Source organism: Toxotes jaculatrix, chromosome 4 (assembly GCF_017976425.1).
Source record: "Toxotes jaculatrix isolate fToxJac2 chromosome 4, fToxJac2.pri, whole genome shotgun sequence".
In the NCBI taxonomy this organism is placed as follows: Eukaryota; Metazoa; Chordata; class Actinopteri; family Toxotidae; genus Toxotes; species Toxotes jaculatrix.
This window is the reverse complement of record NC_054397.1, coordinates 11,645,213-11,664,877: the sequence shown is the minus strand read 5'-3', so window position 1 is coordinate 11,664,877 and position 19,665 is coordinate 11,645,213. Positions and strand designations below refer to the sequence as shown.

Below are 19,665 nucleotides of genomic sequence, written 5' to 3'. Positions count from 1 at the left end.
TAGGTTTTAAAGTCTAACCTTGCTAATCTAGTGCAAACTCTAACCTACTGAAAATGAGGTCTAAAACACACAAACAGCAAGCATTAGTCAAACCGTAATCTATTGGATGCGATACATAAACATTACCTTCTCTGGACTGATTCCAAATTGTCAGTGCCACACTGCTGTAGTGATCCTGAGTTGTAAGAATTAAATCATTGTGGTTCTCTTGAGTTGGAAAATAAGACAAGTTAGTGCAGCAAAGAATTTGCACATAATACATTTTATACTGTCTGATTTTGTTTAGATAGTAACCATTTAATTCATTTAGCATATTAGCAAAAGTTTGACAGCACTGTATGTCTGTTCATCAGAAGTAAGTTCCTTACCTACAGTGACTGGGTTTTCTTTCTTTCTTTTTCATAAGCAGGGATGGTGAAGCAAATTCATCTATCTCTACTGTTACAGTATTTTTCTGATCACTACCTTTCCTTTCAACACAAAGACTTTTCCATTCCACCACTGTTTCTATTTCACCGAGCACCCAGTAGTTGTATCGCTCTCTACTTTCCTGCCATGAAAATTGCTAAGCTCCATAACCTCTATTGTGGCTGTTACGAGCAGAATAACCTCAGACCTGCATGCTTGTCATTATTATTTTCACGTACAGTAATGGTCAAAACTACAATGTGCTTGATTTCTATCTCTTTTCATTTCCTTTAACTCGGTTTTCTTGTGTCTGCCGCTGTGTTCTTCTCCTCACATGTCATTGAATCCTAACACTATCGTCAGAGCTTTCTTTGGTTGATGTACTGTACATGTACTGTATGTGTTTGTATGCATTTTCAGCACATTTCTTCCCTTTTGCTTCACTCCCACAGTTCAGCTGGTCATTTGGGCTCTAGGCCACATTAAAGTTTGCACGGTTAAAGAACAACAGTGGAGACAAACAACGAACGCACATTTCTTTTTGAATCACAGCTATTTTCTTCTTTGATGATGCAATGTGAATTATTCCCCATTTGTCATTAACGCACTCGCTGTGAAACTGGAGCCAATTGGAATTTTTAATGCATTAACTAAAAGCAATATCGCTGTCACAAAACATTAGCTTCAATGATTGTGAATGTATTTTGTTCAAAACGTTATTATGTTCATTTTCAAAAGTTATTAGATTCATTTTCCAACATAATCTGGAGACCCTGCTTGTGCATTGAGAATACCCAAAGCAGCCAAGAGGGAAAATAATGACATATTGACTGAAATGCAGCCTCAAAATCCAAGGTTGACATTCACCATAAATTTACTGTCTATTCCACCTTGTTCAGTCTTAAAATACCATGCACTGAGTGGCAACAATGTCAAAACAGTTGTGAATTCATACACTAAAGTGCGATCCATTCCGTAAACATTTTTTTCCAGCAAAAAGAGAAAAAGCTGTGATTTATAAAGGTTCATCCAATCAGCTCTTTTTTTATGTTCATAGTTAAACATCAAAAGGCGAAGACACGTAAATGTGGAGTATGCACCAGAATAGGAAATGATTAGCGCAGTATGTACTCATATCTATCCATTTTCTCCAACCATTAAAAAATGGAAAGATTTAAGAAGAGCACGAATCACAGCTGATTTATGGTGTGTAAAAAATAATATATAATAAAAATAATAATAATAGTAATTTGTTAAGTGAGAGAATAGTGTCCAAAAATATTATCAAGCACTAAAACTCTGGCAGGACTAGTTTTTTGTCATATGCCAATATTTTAAATTAGGCATTCCTGGAAACTGATTGTGCTTCATGTTGGCAAATTGACACATGAAATAAAACAGTACAGTTCACAGATTCACAGATGATTGATTGAAGATGCAGATTCCTAGAATATCTCAAGTCCAATGATTCAGGAGCTGTTTTCAATGTCATGCTTTATTTAAACTCATTGTGATGGAGTTAAACTGCACTGAGTTTCTTTTACCTTCCATGTGGCCTTTAGAAAGAAATAACTCCAAATTAGTCACCAGCTGTATGCAACAGCAGATTGGAGAAATCTGACATTGATCTCACATCACATCAACCATATTGCCTTTCTGGTTTGTGTAAATTGACCATTTGATATCATTTTTGAGTTGTTTTATTATCATTGCTGTTATTATTCACATTAGTAGTACTTGTGGTAGTAATATTTAGCTTGAATCCTTTTCACTGTGAAAGGGAGCTGTTATCCCAGCAAGAAGTACTCAGATTGTTTTGTTGCAACCAATGAAGAGCACACAGTTTGACCAATCAACTGTCTGAAGACTGAGATCACGTCTGGTGTGCTGGTGCTTGGTTGGAACCAAAACCTGCAGCCACATGGCCCTTTGTGGAACAGTTTGGACACCTCTGATATAAGGAGCCATAAGCCAGAAACAATAATAACAATATGTTTTGTTTTCTAAGCCATGTAAATTCGTAAATTTTGTAAAGTAGCTAGTAACTAAGGCATAGTACCATATTTCTCCATAGAGTGGGGTAGAAGTGTAACTACTGCTGGAAATATTCAAGTAAAGTACAAGTACACCAAAACTGTACTTAAGTGCAGTACTTTAGTAAATACTTAGTTACTTTCCGCCACTGTCCCAGTACAAATTTGTGTGATGGTTTCACCTGAACTCATTAAGGTACATGTGTCAGGGCATCAGTGCATAAGATGTGTTACACATGAGCAGCACTCAAATTCTTACCTCCGGTCTACTTGTATTTCTTTAAAATATAACAAGACACTCATGAGGAAAGGATCATACACCTGTCAAGATGACAGGCAGCAGTGCATACCAACATTTGTGTGAAGTGGCAACAATGACGTGTTCAAGCACATTTGTATAACACTGTTAGATTGCACAGAAGGGGTGTTATAAACTTACACAGACTTGTATTGTAGTGTTGTGCTGCGCTGCATGGTTGGCAGAACGGAATGCCAGTGTCACCGTTGGCTGTCTCAGCTCTTTGTCAGCACAGTCTCCCAATAAAAGGTGGTCTTTCTGCTCTTCCTCTTTTCACTGTCGACTACGATGGCTGTCGCAAGTTAGACATTAAATGCACTGTCAGTTTAACTATGGTTCTGCGGGCTGCCTGGTCCACGCAGTGCAAATACGCCACTGTACTCTGCCATAGGCTGTCGAATCTCACTGCAATCTGTTGCACTCTCAAACTGTCTGCTTGTCTCTGTAAAAAAAATCTGTGATCTTGAACTGAGTGAATACTTGTTTGCCTTTGAGCATAAGGATATTTTAACAAACCTATTTTGATGTCATAAATTCAAATGGAAAAAGTACATACTTTAACACACATTTTCTTTTCTCTCTCTCTCTCTCTCTCTCTCTTTCTCTCTCTCTCCCTCTCTGCATTCTTTGTGCATCCATTGGTCTTCTGCCCTGCATTGAATATGACAGGTAAGTCCATGTGTTATATTTACTTTGAAGCCTCTGGGCTGGATTAGCTCGTGTGCATTGACTGTCACAGTGAGAATGTTTACCAAAATTGCATCTTAAGTATTTAGTTTTAGCACAATGGTGTTGTAAACAGTGAACACATTCCCTTTTGCTCGGCTGACACTTGGAGAATGGGGCAATTCCATTTATGCAGCCAATCTCATTGGCTACTGGAGAGATGCCAATCTGCCCTCACAGATAGGGGAAGAGAAAGGGAGCAAGGAGAGCGGGTAGAATAGCATTTATTCATCCTGACACTGATCAGATAAATGGGAAATGATAAATGCTGTCTATTTTTACTTCCCTTAACCTGTGTTAACTTTTTATTATGCCTCTGCGCCAGCGAGAGCCGTATACCAGTTCGTCCGTCTGTTCGTCCCATTCTCATGAACATGATTTCTCAGGAACGCCTTGAGGGAATTTCTTCAAATTTGAAGTTTGAACTTTCGCTGGGATTCAAGGATGAACTGATTAGAGTTTGGTGATCAAAGGTCACCGTGACCTCACAAAACACGATTTTGGCCATAACTCAAGGATTCATATGCTAATTATTACAAATTTTCACACACAAATGTCTAATTAGGATAAAATTATGAGGGGATGACATTTCACATCCAAAAGGTCAAAGGTCCACTTAACTGTGACATCATAATTTTCTGCAAAAACACTTTTCTGGCCATTAGTCAACTCCATAAGTCTTCACTACATATATTATATGTCTGGAAAGGCATAGATTTTAAACTGCACTGTGGCTGGTTGGCGGAGGCGTACACCCGTGCTGCGGTAATTCTAGTTTCAGATGAAGCTCAGTCTCCTACAGCCTAGCTGTGCCATACATTTAAAATGCTTAATCAAAGAGTTGTTTGTGAGTCAGTTTTATTTTGGTGATCTGACTGTGAACAATGAAGCATGATGCAGTTGTGCTGATGACTCATTTTGTATGAATGGTAAATAAGCTGAGCTGATGTCTGTCTGCTGGGCAAAGGAGTACAAAGTCATCAACTAAGAAGACAAAAAAGGCTTTGTTTTGAAATCAGGTCCCAGCATGCATTTTTAATTCATTTTCTTTGCATTTGTTTGTTTGAGTTCTTTCAAATGCTGCTGGGGCCCCCACATCTAACACTGAATCTAAATGTTCATTCGGGGCAGCTTTATTTATAGTTGTTGAAAAGGCCAGGGTGTCCCCTGAATAGCAATTTGGCTGATATTTAAGTTTAAAGTCTAAAATCTGTGAGGCCCCATAATGTTTTTCCAAAAAATCGAATGTGTTGTATTTGTTTTTTGTTATTCTCAGACTTCATAATCTAATTTTTTTACAGCTGCCTGGTGAACAAATATATTAATAGATTTCTTCTTTGTATTGATATTGATCTGCAGGAAGTACAGATACGCAGAATATTGTTCTTCATTAGAATGGTACGAAGCAAAATGTACCTTGAATCAAATTTAACTTCTTTTCTTCTCTTTCTTTAACATTATAATATCATTGACTAGCTTTGTAAATTCTAACTTGCACAAAATATTTCACATCTATTTTTATGTGATACAGTTTTAAAAGTACTTGTGCCGTCTGGATACACTAATTTGCACGGTTTGCATGGTTTGAAGCAAAAAATTCTCTGAGATCAACCATTTGCAATAGTCTGTATTATTTCGTGTTTGTTTTAAGACGATAAAGTTGTCAGAGAGTTTACTATAATCCTCATATATATACAGCAAGTCCTGTTCCATAATTGAAATAATTTATTGTGTTTGCACAGAATGGTCTCCTATGTACTTACAGTACAAATTCAGATGCAGAAGGCTCCATTATGCATTTTATTGATTGCTTTCTCTTTGTGTGGGTGCTGGAGTATGTGTTAGACACATGTCTCCAGGCATCTTATTTAACATAACCATTTGTAGGACTATTGACATATAAGGAATAGGGCAAAACACAGATGCATAGACCATTGTGAATTTGCTGTATATCCCATCAATTGCAACCATGTCTATCTGTAAAGGTATGAATAGCAATGATAGATGAATAGAAAATCCTGCTTCCAGTCCCGAATAAAGCTTTGTAGTTCAGCCACCGTTAATACTCTGAATATTAGGCGCTGACCCACATCTGCTCTTATACAGGTTACATGGAGTCCCAGATGCAGGCCCAGCTGTTGCCATGTATTATCTCACTGACTGACCCTGATGTTTTATGTTAAATGCAAGACAAAACATTAGCATAGGCTAATCCAGCCTAGCCATAGCAAGAAACGGAACTAGAAAATGCACTCTAATAATAACTGTAATAATAATAGTAATGATAATGGCCACAAGTTCCCTGTTCCTCTTCCACCCTTTGGCTCAGTGTAATGAATATTCAGCTGCCAGCCTTGCCCCCATTCTTAAACCAGTTTCACCTTCCTCAGCAGCCACCACTGTTCTACCTCCAGCACCATATGTAGGGAAGAATAATGACTCCTCAGTCATTGTTATTAATTCAGTGTAGTTTGACTATGGTACATGTAAATGAAGCAGTGGGCGTAGAGAGCTATAGGGTGCCTGGAGAGTTAGCCTGAGTAATGAATGTAATTATAGTGCCCTATTGGACTGGTGTCTGTTTTAGTAAAGTTATTATTTTGACAGTTTGTTCGGCTTTCATAAGGGGAGATTTTGGAAGTAATATATAAGCTTTCCTTAGTTTTAACATCAAAATCTTTTATTTGAAAGGGGAGACCTCTCTACACTGTATAATGTGTGAGTGTACTTTCCATTTGCTGCCCTCCTACAATTAATCCTCAGCTTGTACATAAACATCAGGATTTTCTTAGTTGCTATCACTGAATTCAGTGCAGTAATATCACATTTATAACAGTGACAGCAGCAATATTTGGAAGGCAGAACAGAAGGGAATGAACAATAAGCGAGAAAATTGTGTGTCAGAGGTTTTGGATTGAAAGATAATGTTGATGATGATTAGAATATTGATCCTGATAACCCACCTGTTATAAAAGAAGCAGTGGAAAGCCACCCACATATTGTCATTAGTCATCACCAGCTCCTTACAGCCTACTGCAGTACATGCTGCCACCCATGATTTAGCTCTCCATCCAGTTATGAGGGGGTGTTAAGCGTTTATTATGCAGCAAAGTCCCAGTCCCAATGAGAAGGCAGAATGTTGCCCGATCGATATCCCTCACAGGAAGCCAGGTTAATTTATTTTTTAAGGATCTGTTTGCGTCTCTAAGGGCCCCCCCTCCTTGCTGCAGGTTGTGATGCAAGCTATTTTCCCAAAGATCTGCAGAGTGATGTTTTGTCTCTGACACACACACCACTTCACAAGGAAAGGCCCTGCACAGTGCATGCAGACACACTGGCATAGACATGCATACACTGTTTTTTAAAAACTGTATCCCACTGTTGTTTTAATGTTTTATAAAACCAGATTTGCTGTTTTCTACAATTTGCAGCTTGAACAAGAGCCCTGTACAGTTTGAGTCTTTAGGGTCTTTCCATTGTTAGTGTTTGACTTTTAGTTTTGACCCACACCTTGTGTTCAAGAATTTATACCATATCCACCTTTCTTTTCTGACTTCTCATCTCAACATTGCACTCATAACAATATAGTGCCAGACATCACATGATTTCCATGTCTGTTGTTGCTTTTTTATAACCACACATGTGCACAGGTGTAGCTGGATGTGTCCACCTTCACCACATGCTCAGTTTTATATACAACTGCTACAAGATAATGCCTTCAGACCTATTAGTATGTGCACTGTACGTATAACCCCTGCATGTCCTCTATCCTCTGGCTGGAAAACAGCTGTAGCTCTGCAAAGTACAAAACAAATGTCACGCCCTCCTGCCCAGCTCCTCTTAAATGGCGACTTTTTTTTCTGACTGAACAGTGATCTGATTTGTGTGAGACAGTCTCAGAATCCCCATGTCAACTACTCATCATCTTCCAAATAATTATGGATTTCCACATTAATAAAACATATCATCCTCAGCCACGAGTTTACGATTGAAAATGTGTGAGAGAGTTGAACATATTTGTTATTACTATGATCATTTTGGTTACCACTCATCTGTATTGATTTTTACTGAACATCATCAATCAAGGCATTTATAATGGATGCTGTCTGAGAGCACATATTTCCCCTCAGGGAATTATCACCTCAGGATTAGGTCAAGCACAGATTTGATCTGTTGTCAGTTAGATGAATTGATGTTTTTCTCTACATTTGCCGTGTCTTATGGACACAGAGAGAAGAAGAGAAGAGAGACAGAGCGAGAGGGAGAAAGAGGGAGAAGGTAAAGGTGAGGAGGGATAGAGATAAGTCTAAAGTAGTTTAACGTCAGCCCTCAGGACTCAAAGCTTTTAAAATATTCAGGGCCATTCTCCATCACCTTTTGCCCTGGTTGCTTGTTTAAGAATAGAGTGAAATGAAATCAATAGCGGTGCCGGTGCTGGCCTCTTTGCCAGGCATCATCCAATATTTATACAAATGAAGCTTCACAACCTCAAATTTACCCTGCAGTTGCATGTTTAACGGGCTGTTAGAAGAGGGTGAAAATTCTAGAAAGGATGTGGAGATGGAGCGAATAGAATAAATCTCTGTCCTCATCATGATGCCCTGCCATACATACTGCAGTCATTTGCATTCACAATGTGGCAGGTTATGATTAACAGCTATGTTGAGTCTTAAAGTGGGACGCCCTCAGTACCATAAATAAGAAATGGATCATAAATCCCACAGACGCTATCACTCCCTAAAACGCGTCTCCTAACAAACAACTACAAAGTTTAGAGCTTTTGTTACCTCAACACATGCAGTGCATACAGACTATTAATTTAGATAACCAGAGTCAGTCAATATGTTCATAGCCAAAAAAAAACAAACTTGAAAGTTCATTGTGGGCATTATACTTCATCTTGACAACGAAATGTAGCTTTAAAAATTGCTCACACTGCACCTTTATTTTTCATCCTACATGGGCTACTTCCTCAGACAGTTGCTTGATGTTAATGATTGCTATAGGGTCCAGATGGCTGAGGTCAGTTTCAGATGAAAAAACGAATAATTCAGCACCATTTGGAATGGATACGTGTGAAGACAAACTCGCTGAACACAATTGTGCTCAGAACCTCACATAAAAATATACAGCCAACATTGCTGTTTTGAAAATTGAGTGATGACTTCCATGTTGATAGAATTTTGAAAGAAATCGTTTGATAAAATTGTTTGAAATTATAGCCATCCTAGGTATGTATATTGTAACCTGAAATGCATGTTTACTACCTCTTGCATTTATCGAAGAATAGTATAAGAAAATGGCTTCAATTCAGTGCACTCAAGTGCAAAACACTGAATTCCCAGCATACCCCTCGCATTAATATGGATGATTAGTATGTGATGGGATTTTACCTGAGAGAAATCCTATGAGCTGTGGGAGGAAAAGAAGGTAATTTGAAATATACATCCAGCGGCTCACTTTGTCAGTCCCTCCAGGGTTTGGCGATCTTGTGATTACAAGAATTAACTCAAATTTAATCAGTTATTTTCAAGAGCTTGCAATTTTGTCCGATCCCAGCAATATTTCTACAGAGTACTGTAAAAATGTTTGCCCGTTTTACTAATTGCTGCCATTTTTGGTTAAAACGATTTCATTTCAGGACCGCTGATAATTATCCCAGTTCAAATGAAATTAATCACAGCAAAACATTTTTTTTTTCCAGAGACATAATTGCCCAAGAGACCTTAAATCCAGTGTACTTTTTTGCAGGTGGAGGAAACTCCCAGGCTCTGTATCATCCCCAACAAGGTCTACCAATTTAAATTTCACCAAAACCATCTCTAACCCTGTAACAACCAGCCAGGTCTTTATTGATAAATTTGAACAGAACTTTTTCATCTTATTGGAACTAATTATGTAATGATTGCCCGTGAGTTCTTGAAACATTTTTATTCCTGCTGACTTACAAGTTGTAAACATTATCTTAATTTATCGCAAAATAACACAAAAAAAAGATGCAAATTGATGCATTGGATTTTCTTTTCAGAAAAGCTGCTGCAAATTCATTATATTGATGTTCCCCCTGCTGTGGAAGTTGGCAGAATATGGTATATGAATCCGTAAAATGCAGCCACAGTATGAGAATATGCACACTAGAGAGCAGTCTGTTCCCTCTTTCTGCAGTCGTTGTGATCCTCCATCTCCCTCACACTATCCCCCCAACCCCCACACCCTCCCCCACCCCCTCACACAACACACTGCTCATGTCAAAGGACCCAGGGAACACAACATCTGTCAGTGCACTAATTTACACAATGAACACCAGAGGAAGAAGGATATATATATACACACCTCAAAATGGCCTTGTATTCAACAAACATTTTACATCACATGAAAACACAGTGAAGAATATTGTATGTGCAAATCTTCCTTGAAGCTGGTGGATCATTTCTTCGATGATGCTGACACTATTTCAACTCTATTTTGATTTAAGTAAGCATGTTTTCAATGATTGTTGTCTTTAGTGTGCTTGATTCCGTGAAAAGAGGCATCACACCTCTGTGAAAGCCAAAGAGGGAGAAGCAATGAGAGGCATAGCTTTAGATCTTTGACACTCTGCTTTCTTTACTTGGATGGTACACAAATAGTGATATAATAATATGAAAATAGGCTAACTGATTAAGATGAAATAGATCATTTGAATCTATTCACACATAGGCAATGGGAAGGGGGAAAGAAACTACACTGATAGCGAGCCAACACAGTGAATGATAAAACAACAAATATGAGAGTTAGAACAGAGAAGAGATCTAAGATTCAGACCATGGATTTTACATTGGAGATGAGATGCAGATATCCCTCTGCCCCTTTCATTTTTTTTTTGTACTTCATTTTATTTATTTATTTAATTTTTTTTTTTTTTTTTTTTTTTTTTTGGTTTGATACACTGCAGAGACGTGGCTCTCCAGTCCACAAGCGCAAAGACTGCGTCTATTGTCATTCATCCCCTCTGACAGGCTTCTCACGTACAAATGAGTTTACTGTGAATAGCAATTCATTTATTTAAACATTTTTTGTAGTTTACAAAAGAAATAGATTATCTTGTATCATTTTTTATCCACACTTGCACTTCTTCTTTTAACATATTTTACACAGACTTTTATTTTTACATTTTTAATCCAACTTAAACATGTTTTTGAATATTTTAAATGCTTGTCAAATATTGTTTACCATAATACAAATGGTTTGTTCTTTTTTCTTTTTTCTTCTTTTATGTGTCCCCAGTTTGTTTTTAAACAATAATTAAATGTCCTGAAGTAGAAAGACACATTAAAGCTCAATTATCCATCCATGAGGAAAAAGCCTCAGTGCCCATGATGTATTCCTCTCTGTGTTTCCGTAGAACATCAACAGGTCCAAGAGTCAGGTGCCCCTTATGCCATGTGGACACAAAATCAGCAGTATACAGCAGTAGCCATAAATCCACCATGACATAGTCAGCCACGTAAAGCACGCTCCTTCCCCATCACAGTGAGATGCTGTGTAAAAAGTGTCCAAAAGATCCCTTTATTCCTTCTGTCCCTGCAATATTCCCCTCCCCAGCGTATCCAAAAAAGGGATTAACTGTATATCCAGACAATCACAGGTAAGGACGTACTCACAAAGCAGGGTCACACTTCACATTCCCGAGAAGGTTGCTGTTGGCAAGTGCAAGAGCCATATTCATTGATGATTACCAGAGCTCCCTCAATGTGGTTAGGTTTATAGTCAACATAGTACTCCGGAGTAGAAATTGCAGCCATCTGCTGCATGCTTTGCTTTTGCTTCTGTTTACGGCGCTGACTGCTGAAGCACTGCCTCAGTTGTCTTATTCCGGCTGGAAAGCACTTCCATGCCACATACAGCATGAGCACTATGATGAGAAAGGAAAAGATGAGTGCCATGGTGCCAGTCACCACCTTGTGAATTTGCATGGTGCTTTCCACGTCATCATGGCCCACTGTGACAGTGAAAGAACTGGTGACCACCTCACTACCCTCACCCTCATAAGGGTTGGGAGTAAAGGGGCCCAGGAACACAGAGCCACCCTGGGCCAGATCCCTTGTAGAGGCGTACAGGCCTGCTGTAGTTACCTCCATTGGGGGATCCTCACATAGCTGAAAAGCATAGACAGCATCCAACACATCCTCGCCCTGTGCGGTGTCGGGGCTTGAACACAGCAGGGAATTGTCACGCTGGCCTCGGAAGGCACTCAGCCAAGAGGCCAAGGCACACACGTTGCGACTGCACTCCCAGTCATTCCCTGCCAGGGTAATGCTGTCCAGAGATGACCATGAATCCAGGATGCGCTGGTCCACAGAGGTCAAACGATTGGAGTCTAGCATTAGCACCTTGAGGTTGGGTGTACTCTCGAAAACATGTGGCTCAATATACTCGATTTCATTAGCTGACAGGTCAATCTTCTCTAAAAAATGCCATGTCCAGTCCAGGGTATTGACAACAATAGTGGCGCGATTGTTGTGCATGTACAGAGTACGTAAAGAGATGAGACGAGGGAAGTGGGCTAGGTTGACTTTAACCAGCTCATTGTGCTCAAGATGCAACTCAGTCAACTTGAAGAGGCCAGCGAAGGAGTTTCGGGCCAGGCTCTGCAGTTGGTTGTATCCCAAGTCCAGAAACTGCATGCTCCGGCAGTCTTGAAAAATCCGCACTGGCACAAATTTGAGAGCATTGTAGCGCAAATGCAAATTGGTGAGCTTTCTAAGGCCGTGGAACAGGTCGGGCTCTAGTGCCTGCAGCCTGTTGTATGAGAGGTCCAGGATACGCAGGTTTGGGAGGGGCCTAAAGGTACCATTTGGCAGACTCTCTATCCGGTTGCTGCTCAGGTCTAACTCCTTGACTCGTCTTAGCCTTTCAAATGCACCCTCCTCTACAATGTCAATGTTGTTGTGATCTAAGTAGAGCCAGGTGAGCTGTGACAAACCAGCCAGTTGGCCTTCACGCAGCTCGGTCAAGTTGTTCTCTCTCATGGACAGGCCCATGGCACTGCTCAGATTGCGGGGAATGTCTGTGAGGTTGAGCCCCTCGCAGTACAGCAGCTTGCTGTCGCAGCGGCACAGCCTTGGACAAACCCCCTCTACCAAGGGAACCGTTCTTAGAAAAATGCCCAGTGAACACAGTATCAACCCAGGGGGCTTCTTCAGTGGCCACTTTAAGTACAGTCCAATTAGAAGGAAATCCATTAGCATAAATATCCAGGGATGTCACTAAGAAAATGTCCATTGAACCACTCTGGATATTGTTTTTGCACCTTCACATCATATTTATCACAACATATTTAATTAATTTAATAATCTGTTTCGTTACGTTTTTGTGTCTAAGCTGTAGACAGTGATATCACTTTTATTTAGGCAACCAAGGGAATCCTTGTAGAAAATGCAAAGGATAGAGGACAAGTCTCTGTGCTTATGTCAAGATATCAAGCAGTGGGTGGAGAGTAGAGGGGGTGAAAAAAAAGAATAAAACTGTCCTCACTGATAGAGCTTATTTGAAAAGATTCCTACTCACCCCTATCCAAAAGCTGACAATCTCCATTCAGCGTCTCGCTTTGTGCCCCAACACTAATTATGTGCGAATCTAAAAAAGACCCCACTGTGGTACAAATTCTCCCCCCCTCCCTTCTCTCTTTTCAGTGGACACCAGATCCTTGGCAGGCTTACAATGTCTTAGTTCTCCTCAAGTGAAAGAGCCAGAAAGAGAAGGAATTCAAGTAGCTTTCAGCGAGATGGTAGGAAGTGCAAGTTCCCCTGTCTGTATGCATGAGCTCTGTCTCTTTTGCTCCTCCGCAGTCCTCTGCTGCAATGATCAGAGGGAAGAAGAGACAACCAGTGAAAGAAAAAAAAAAGGACCCAAGGAAAAATCTTTTTAAATATCTGTTTTGCTCTTTTCTCTTCCCCTTCCCGCTTAAGTTTCAGCAGATCTGTCAACACATATTATCGTCCATCTCTGGAAGCAATCACTGACTTGTAAGGTTTAAATCCATTCAAGCGGGTAATCATGCTTTCAGTGACGGATGCAAGAGAGAAAAAAAAAGGATTTACAGAGGTGAACCCTGTTCACTGTTTTCTTGTATAACAGTATTCCTTGTCATCTCAGTGGCTCATCTCGGTTAAGAAGCCGCTCGCATCCCCTGTAGCTTGCAGGTTTCGTTCACTCCCTTGCTCTCCGGGTGTTTTCTCAGCCAGCTGGAAGAGGCTGCTGAAGGCTGGTGCTGGTAAGCAGGCAGGGGCGGTAAATGTGGGAAGCAAAGGAGCGCGCAATCCCTTGCAGCAGACCAGTACACTGACAGCGCATGCAGAAGCACCTTCTGTTCACTGAGTGTCGTAAGCCACTCACAATTCAGAGTGCTCGCTCTCTTTCCCTCACTCTCTTGCTCTCTTTCCCTTGATCGCTCACTCACTTGTTCATGCTGCTCCCCTCCTCTTCCTCCCTCTCCCCTCCTCACTTTTCTCTTGCTGTGTTTTTCTCTGTGCCTGAGACATTTACATATTCAGAATGGGCTGGGCTTAAACCAGGAGCTTTAATGAACGCCCCCCCCTCCTCTCTCTCTCTCTCTCTCTCTCTCTCTCTCTCTCTCTCTCTCTCTCTTTCTCTCTCTCTCTCCCTCTCGCTCTCTCTCTTGCTCCCCCCCCCCCCCCCCCCCCCCCCCCCACACCCCACCCCACCTCTCTCCCTCCCTCCTTCCTTCCTTCACCGACTGTAATGAATTGGGCCATATTATGTCTGCCTCCTTTGACGTTGCTGTGAGAAAGCAGTTTTCTGATTTCAGAGTTGCAAAATGGCATTCATCCAGTGAACGAAAGGGTGTCCTATATTATTTCCACCTCCAAAGCAGAGAACCATTTGCATGCATATTAAAAAATCAAAAGAGAGTCCACATATAGGAGAAAAAAAAAAAACAGAAGAAATATTGTAATTAAAATTCACCATATTCTCAACACTATAGCCATATAAAACATGAAAGTAATGAAGATGCAATTTAAATGTACTCATCATCATGTAAGTATGATTTCAACTATGATTTTTTGTAATGAATAAGTCTCAGTCTATTGATATTCATTGTTTAGCCTTGCTAACAATAAAGGCTAGAATATAACGAGTCAAGGCCAGAGAATGACATTCATTCATTATGACTGTCCTGTAGCCAGGCATTCTATGTCATTGTCAATTATGGCTAGCCTATCCATTCTGAATACAGATGTAATTGCTTGCCACATAATATTAGCATAAAACTATAATATAAATATTCTTTCTGAAGGTCCGCTCTTGCCTTGTTTTGCACTTCTCTGGAGTCAGTCCTAGCCTCGTCGTCGTTCTCCCATTAATTTTTATAGACAATGAGCTGTGACACTGCCTTACATTCCTCATACCAGCCAACTTTCTCCCCATCTGATCTTTTTCCTTCTCAGAGTTCACTGCATTTTTACTGACAGATGCCATTACTTTGATATCAAGCTGCTATGCTCACTGGTTCTTAAAGAAAAAAAAGAGGCTCACTTACTTGTGTATACAGCTAAATAAATATCGAAACAAAAAAATATGCTTCGATGGTGTAGGACAAAACCCAGAATAAACATTTACAGTATGTTGTTATTGCAAATAGCAATACCAATTCCTTCTCCTTTGCAAAGGAGTTACAGCTGGTTGTTTTTCCTTCTTGACACTGACTCTTACCCTGATTTTTTTTAAACATGTAATCTGGATTCCTGCAGACAGAGAACCTCACCCAGCTTTATTAACTAAATCTAACAATAATGATAATATATTTTAAAATACAAGTTAAATAGAAGATACCAATATATCAAAGACTCTTTAGAGCTAAACTGAGTAAAAGTAGAAGCCCAGGTGGTTGGGGCCTATTTTCACAGATGTTTACCATGTTTACCACCATGTGACTGTTCATACTGTATGTTCTGCTTTGGTAGTCAGTTATTGTAATGTTGTTGTTTGTGTTTGAGCTGGTAGTATGGCATTAGCATTAGCTGTACAATAGCAACCTAACTGAACAGAGACAGGGGTGTTAAGTAAGCTCTATTTTATTTTACAATACTTGCCAACTATATTTTTTCTAACACACCAACTATAGACTAACACACTTACCAACTATATTTTATCTGATATCTGATATCTCTCCTCCTTAGTTGTATATGAGTAAACTCATGAGTAAACTAAGTGGTAAATCAGGATAATTAGCTTCAGTATTACTGGGAACAGGATAGTAAAATAGACCATTTTAAACTAATTTCATCAAATAAAAAGTCCCCCACCCAGTGGTATAACCCATTACTGCAACAACAGTACAGGCCTTTCTGAGTGTTACACTACCAACTTTTCTTAAGCTGTTGTCTGTTATGCAAACCACGGCTGTTTATCTAACCAAGCTTTAAATAATGAATTAGCGGCTAAGATTTGGTGTGGATTTTTGTTGTTGACTGTATTCTAATCAATGAGTACATAAACAGATATCTGTTTGGAGTACATTAGCAAGTAACGGAGAGCAGGGTCACCCATGCCAGTGTGTTACCAAATGTTTTTTTATGCCGCACATCAGAAATGTCTCAATGAGTGGCGACTATACTATATATAGTTGGTGATAGCTATAATGGGCCCCAAAGGCATTTTGTTCCATCACTTAACAAACAAATATCTCTCAATATTCAACTCTTCAATACTCAAAATTCGTCTCTCTTCTTTTCAATTTTCTGATAGTATGCTTCTGCATAATAGAGTGGTGCTGTTTTTATTGGTCAATATGAAGTTGATCCTATATTGGTCAGTAAATCTTAAGTAATTTGTAGACTTTTTAGAAAGACAGATGATGATAATGAAATGAGACCCCCTGTGAGAAAATGCATTATCTCGCTGCATGTAGTAGAACAGAGGCTGGCTTGAAAATCAGGTGGGAGTTTGATTACGATAATTATACCAAGGAACCACAATTACCTAACAGCCCTATACTTTGTTCTGACTGTCTGGAATTACACAATGTAACCTTAGATATTGCATCTGCCACCATGGGCCTCATAATACTCTCTGTGTCAAAAAAAAAGTGATAGCTGTTGCACTTATCTTACTTTGGTTGAAGTAGAATTTAGAAAGAATCTGTGTATTTGGTAAGATCTGACTGTTTTTATTTACTTCAGTTTTTAATCCCACTTTTCCTTGGTCAATGCACTGATGTTGCAGTATTTATTTTGATCAAGAAAATCGATTTGCAGTTAATAGGCAACACAGTCATTCTGTCACTGTCATATATGTCAGAGTATAGTTGATAGAGGAAGAAATATGGGCCAGGATGCACCAATTCAAGAAGTCAAACCTCTTAACTCACGCAGTTAGCAGATTTTGAAAGTATACTGTTTCTAGATCCAATCTTATTTCTTAATTCTTATTTTGAAGAACTCAGTGAAGGTTTGACAGCAACAAAGATGTATTGAGCAGCAAAGGAGAAGGAAGAAAAATTGTCCTTCACATGATCTGGACATCTCGAAGTTAGAATCATCTCTCCTTCGTCTTTGCTATATTCCCTCTTAGCTGTAATGGATGACTACACCATCAGCTAATGACTTGGTGCACTATAATGACTTGACACAGCGAACAGGAGATGAGAGTATCCAGACCATCAGTTTTAAGACTGTAAGAGCTTTGGCTCTCTGCTTTGGAGTTAAAGTCAGCACAAAGTGTGAGACCGTGTGCGTGTTCAGCGTGAAACGCACATGCCTAATGACACACACATATGAACACAGTCATACAAACAGATATGACCATATTACTGGTAGATAGAGATATGGATTTTTTAATGAATATTCTTTAAATAACCTTTGTTCCCTTGTAGCTTAAATCATAAGCTTTCAGGTTAGGGTTCATGAAGGAGGGATGATAGATAAATTCATGGGCGAAGGTAGAAGGAGTGAATTTTAGACAACCTAGCACATTTTATTTTTCAACACAGTCAACCCCTACATTTACACACTTAGTCCAGCTATCGTGGAGCATACAGATGCTTTCTTTGTAGAAGTCAGTGTCTTGGACCTCCAGAAAGAGGTCCCCGGCAGTCATCATTGTCAAAATGGCGACCACTGAGCTTCTTTTTCATCTTGAGGAAGAGGTGGTAATCTGAGGGTGCCAAATCAGGTCAAATTAGGCCAAGGATCTCCTTGGGTGATTTTTAAACCGAGGTAGCAGATGACTGCACGAAGGCTGAGACAGTCCTGACTTGCAATTTTCACTTACCCTAAACATGTCTGTGAATGTTCTCATTCATCCAGGTCATAGTTCTCTCTTTGAAAATTGAATCGAAGGCAACTGGACATATGTTTGTCTGGGAAGACGTTTCGCCTCTTATCCAAGGGGCTTCATCAGTTCATACGCATCGGTCTATCTAGTCCGCACTAGTCTGACCAGGAAAGTGGAGTAAGACCCAGGTATTTAACCTGTTGTGGGTGGGACCACCAAAGTACCTGTGAAAGTACTGGTTTCACCTGACCATTGTTGTGGTCCCCAGTGAACGACAGTCGTCAGGCTCATGTGACCTAGTTTGTGTCTCATGTGAACGACAGTCGTTAGGGTCAGGTGAGTCCCTGGTGGATGACGCTCGTTGAGAGTTGTCTGAGGTTAAGTTGTTTACTCTCCTGGGTACACATGAAAGGGCTACATTGTAAATGGGGGATAGGTGGTGTCGCAGACCCCCTCCTCTGTTTAGTGATGGTTTTTCCACTTTCACATAGATGGCTTCTTTGACTCCTCTCTCAAACCATCTGTCCTCCCTGTCCAGGATTTTGACATTGCTGTCTTCAAAGGAGTGTGCTTTTTCCTTTAGATGTGAGTAGACAGCTGAGACTGGACCCGAGGAGTTAGCCCTTCTGTGTTGGGCCATGCGTTTGTTCAAAGGTTGTTTAGTTTCCCCAATATATAGGTCCTTGCATTCCTCACTGCATTTGACCGCATATATTAGGTTGCTTTTATGATTGTGTGGTATCTTGTCTTTGGGGTGTACCAGTTTCTGTCTGAGAGTGTTGCTGGGTTTGAAACATACAGGAATTTGATGTTTGTTAAAAATCCTCCTGAGTTTCTCTGAGACCCCAGACACGTATGGAATGACCCTAAACAGAAATACCACAAAAGTTATTGACTTCAAACTTTCTGCATAATCACTCATAGATTTGAACTGCACGTGAATGTAATGAGAGCTGCATGTCATCTCCTTCAACCTTTTATCTACATTATGGCTTTTGTGTCTATTGTCAACAAGTAAAGGTAAACTATATATGGAGAAAAATTAAATTGTCATTTCTAGTGGACGAGAACATGATCTATCCCTGGCTTCCCCTGGAACCACTGCTTAGCCCTCTACATGTTGTCCCTCATTGTACTGACATTTTGAAGACAAGCACTCATGGGTCAAAAGTTTGAGTTTGAAATAATGTTGGTGTGGATTAGTTTTGTTAAAATATGTTGTTGTGTAACCAAACATTCAAAATTTAATTTGGACTTCCCAACTCTAATGCGTGATTTTATGTCCCCGGCTAATTATGCTATCATTTTATTTGACATCTTGTACATTTTTTATAGTGAAATGGTTGGAGGTTATGGTATATTGTCAGCAGACTAAATTGATTTGAGGGATCAAATAAGACTCAGAATTATCTGCATCTATGATTACAGGCCCATTATTTAAATCATTTATTGAATCAGAGGATGTCTGACTGTGTGAGCCCAACAAAACAAGGCAGATGATGACTAATTGCCCCACTGCAGAGATAATGTTGATGGGCAGCTGGGAAAGGATTGTGGTGGGGGTCGGTGGAGACACTTGCACCATAGACTGGCTGTCAGTGGTGTGGTGAGGAAACAGCGTGAGATGATTCTACATCCACAATTGAGCACAACCCCCAGCAGATGGAGGTTTCTCTCAGTTTGAAATGGTCACCAGTGGACAGAGAGCTAACATTAAGCTTATTCATTTCACTTTTAGTGTTTTATTTTCTGCCGTCTTTGGTATTTTAGATGACATAATCCCATTACATAATCAGCCACTGAGGAGCAGAAGAAATGCACTCAAAGATGAACTGAGATTGCTTTGGGCATTTCTAATTATTGCCATCACAGCCTTATCTCAGATATACATCCTCTAAATCAAAATTCTGAAGACGGTAACCC

General features: G+C 39.9%; 2 protein-coding genes across 2 annotated transcripts in view; one reads left to right on the top strand and one right to left on the bottom strand.

Annotated features, from left to right (window-relative positions):
- Nucleotides 1-19,665, top strand: part of ctnna2 (catenin (cadherin-associated protein), alpha 2) — a 319,620-nt gene that overhangs the window by 191,093 nt on the left and 108,862 nt on the right. The window lies entirely within an intron of this gene.
- Nucleotides 9,732-13,216, bottom strand: lrrtm1 (leucine rich repeat transmembrane neuronal 1). The gene has a single exon (XM_041036606.1). The coding sequence runs from the start codon at nt 12,693-12,695 to the stop codon at nt 11,118-11,120; it is 1,578 nt and encodes a 525-aa protein (XP_040892540.1). The 5' UTR covers nt 12,696-13,216; the 3' UTR covers nt 9,732-11,117.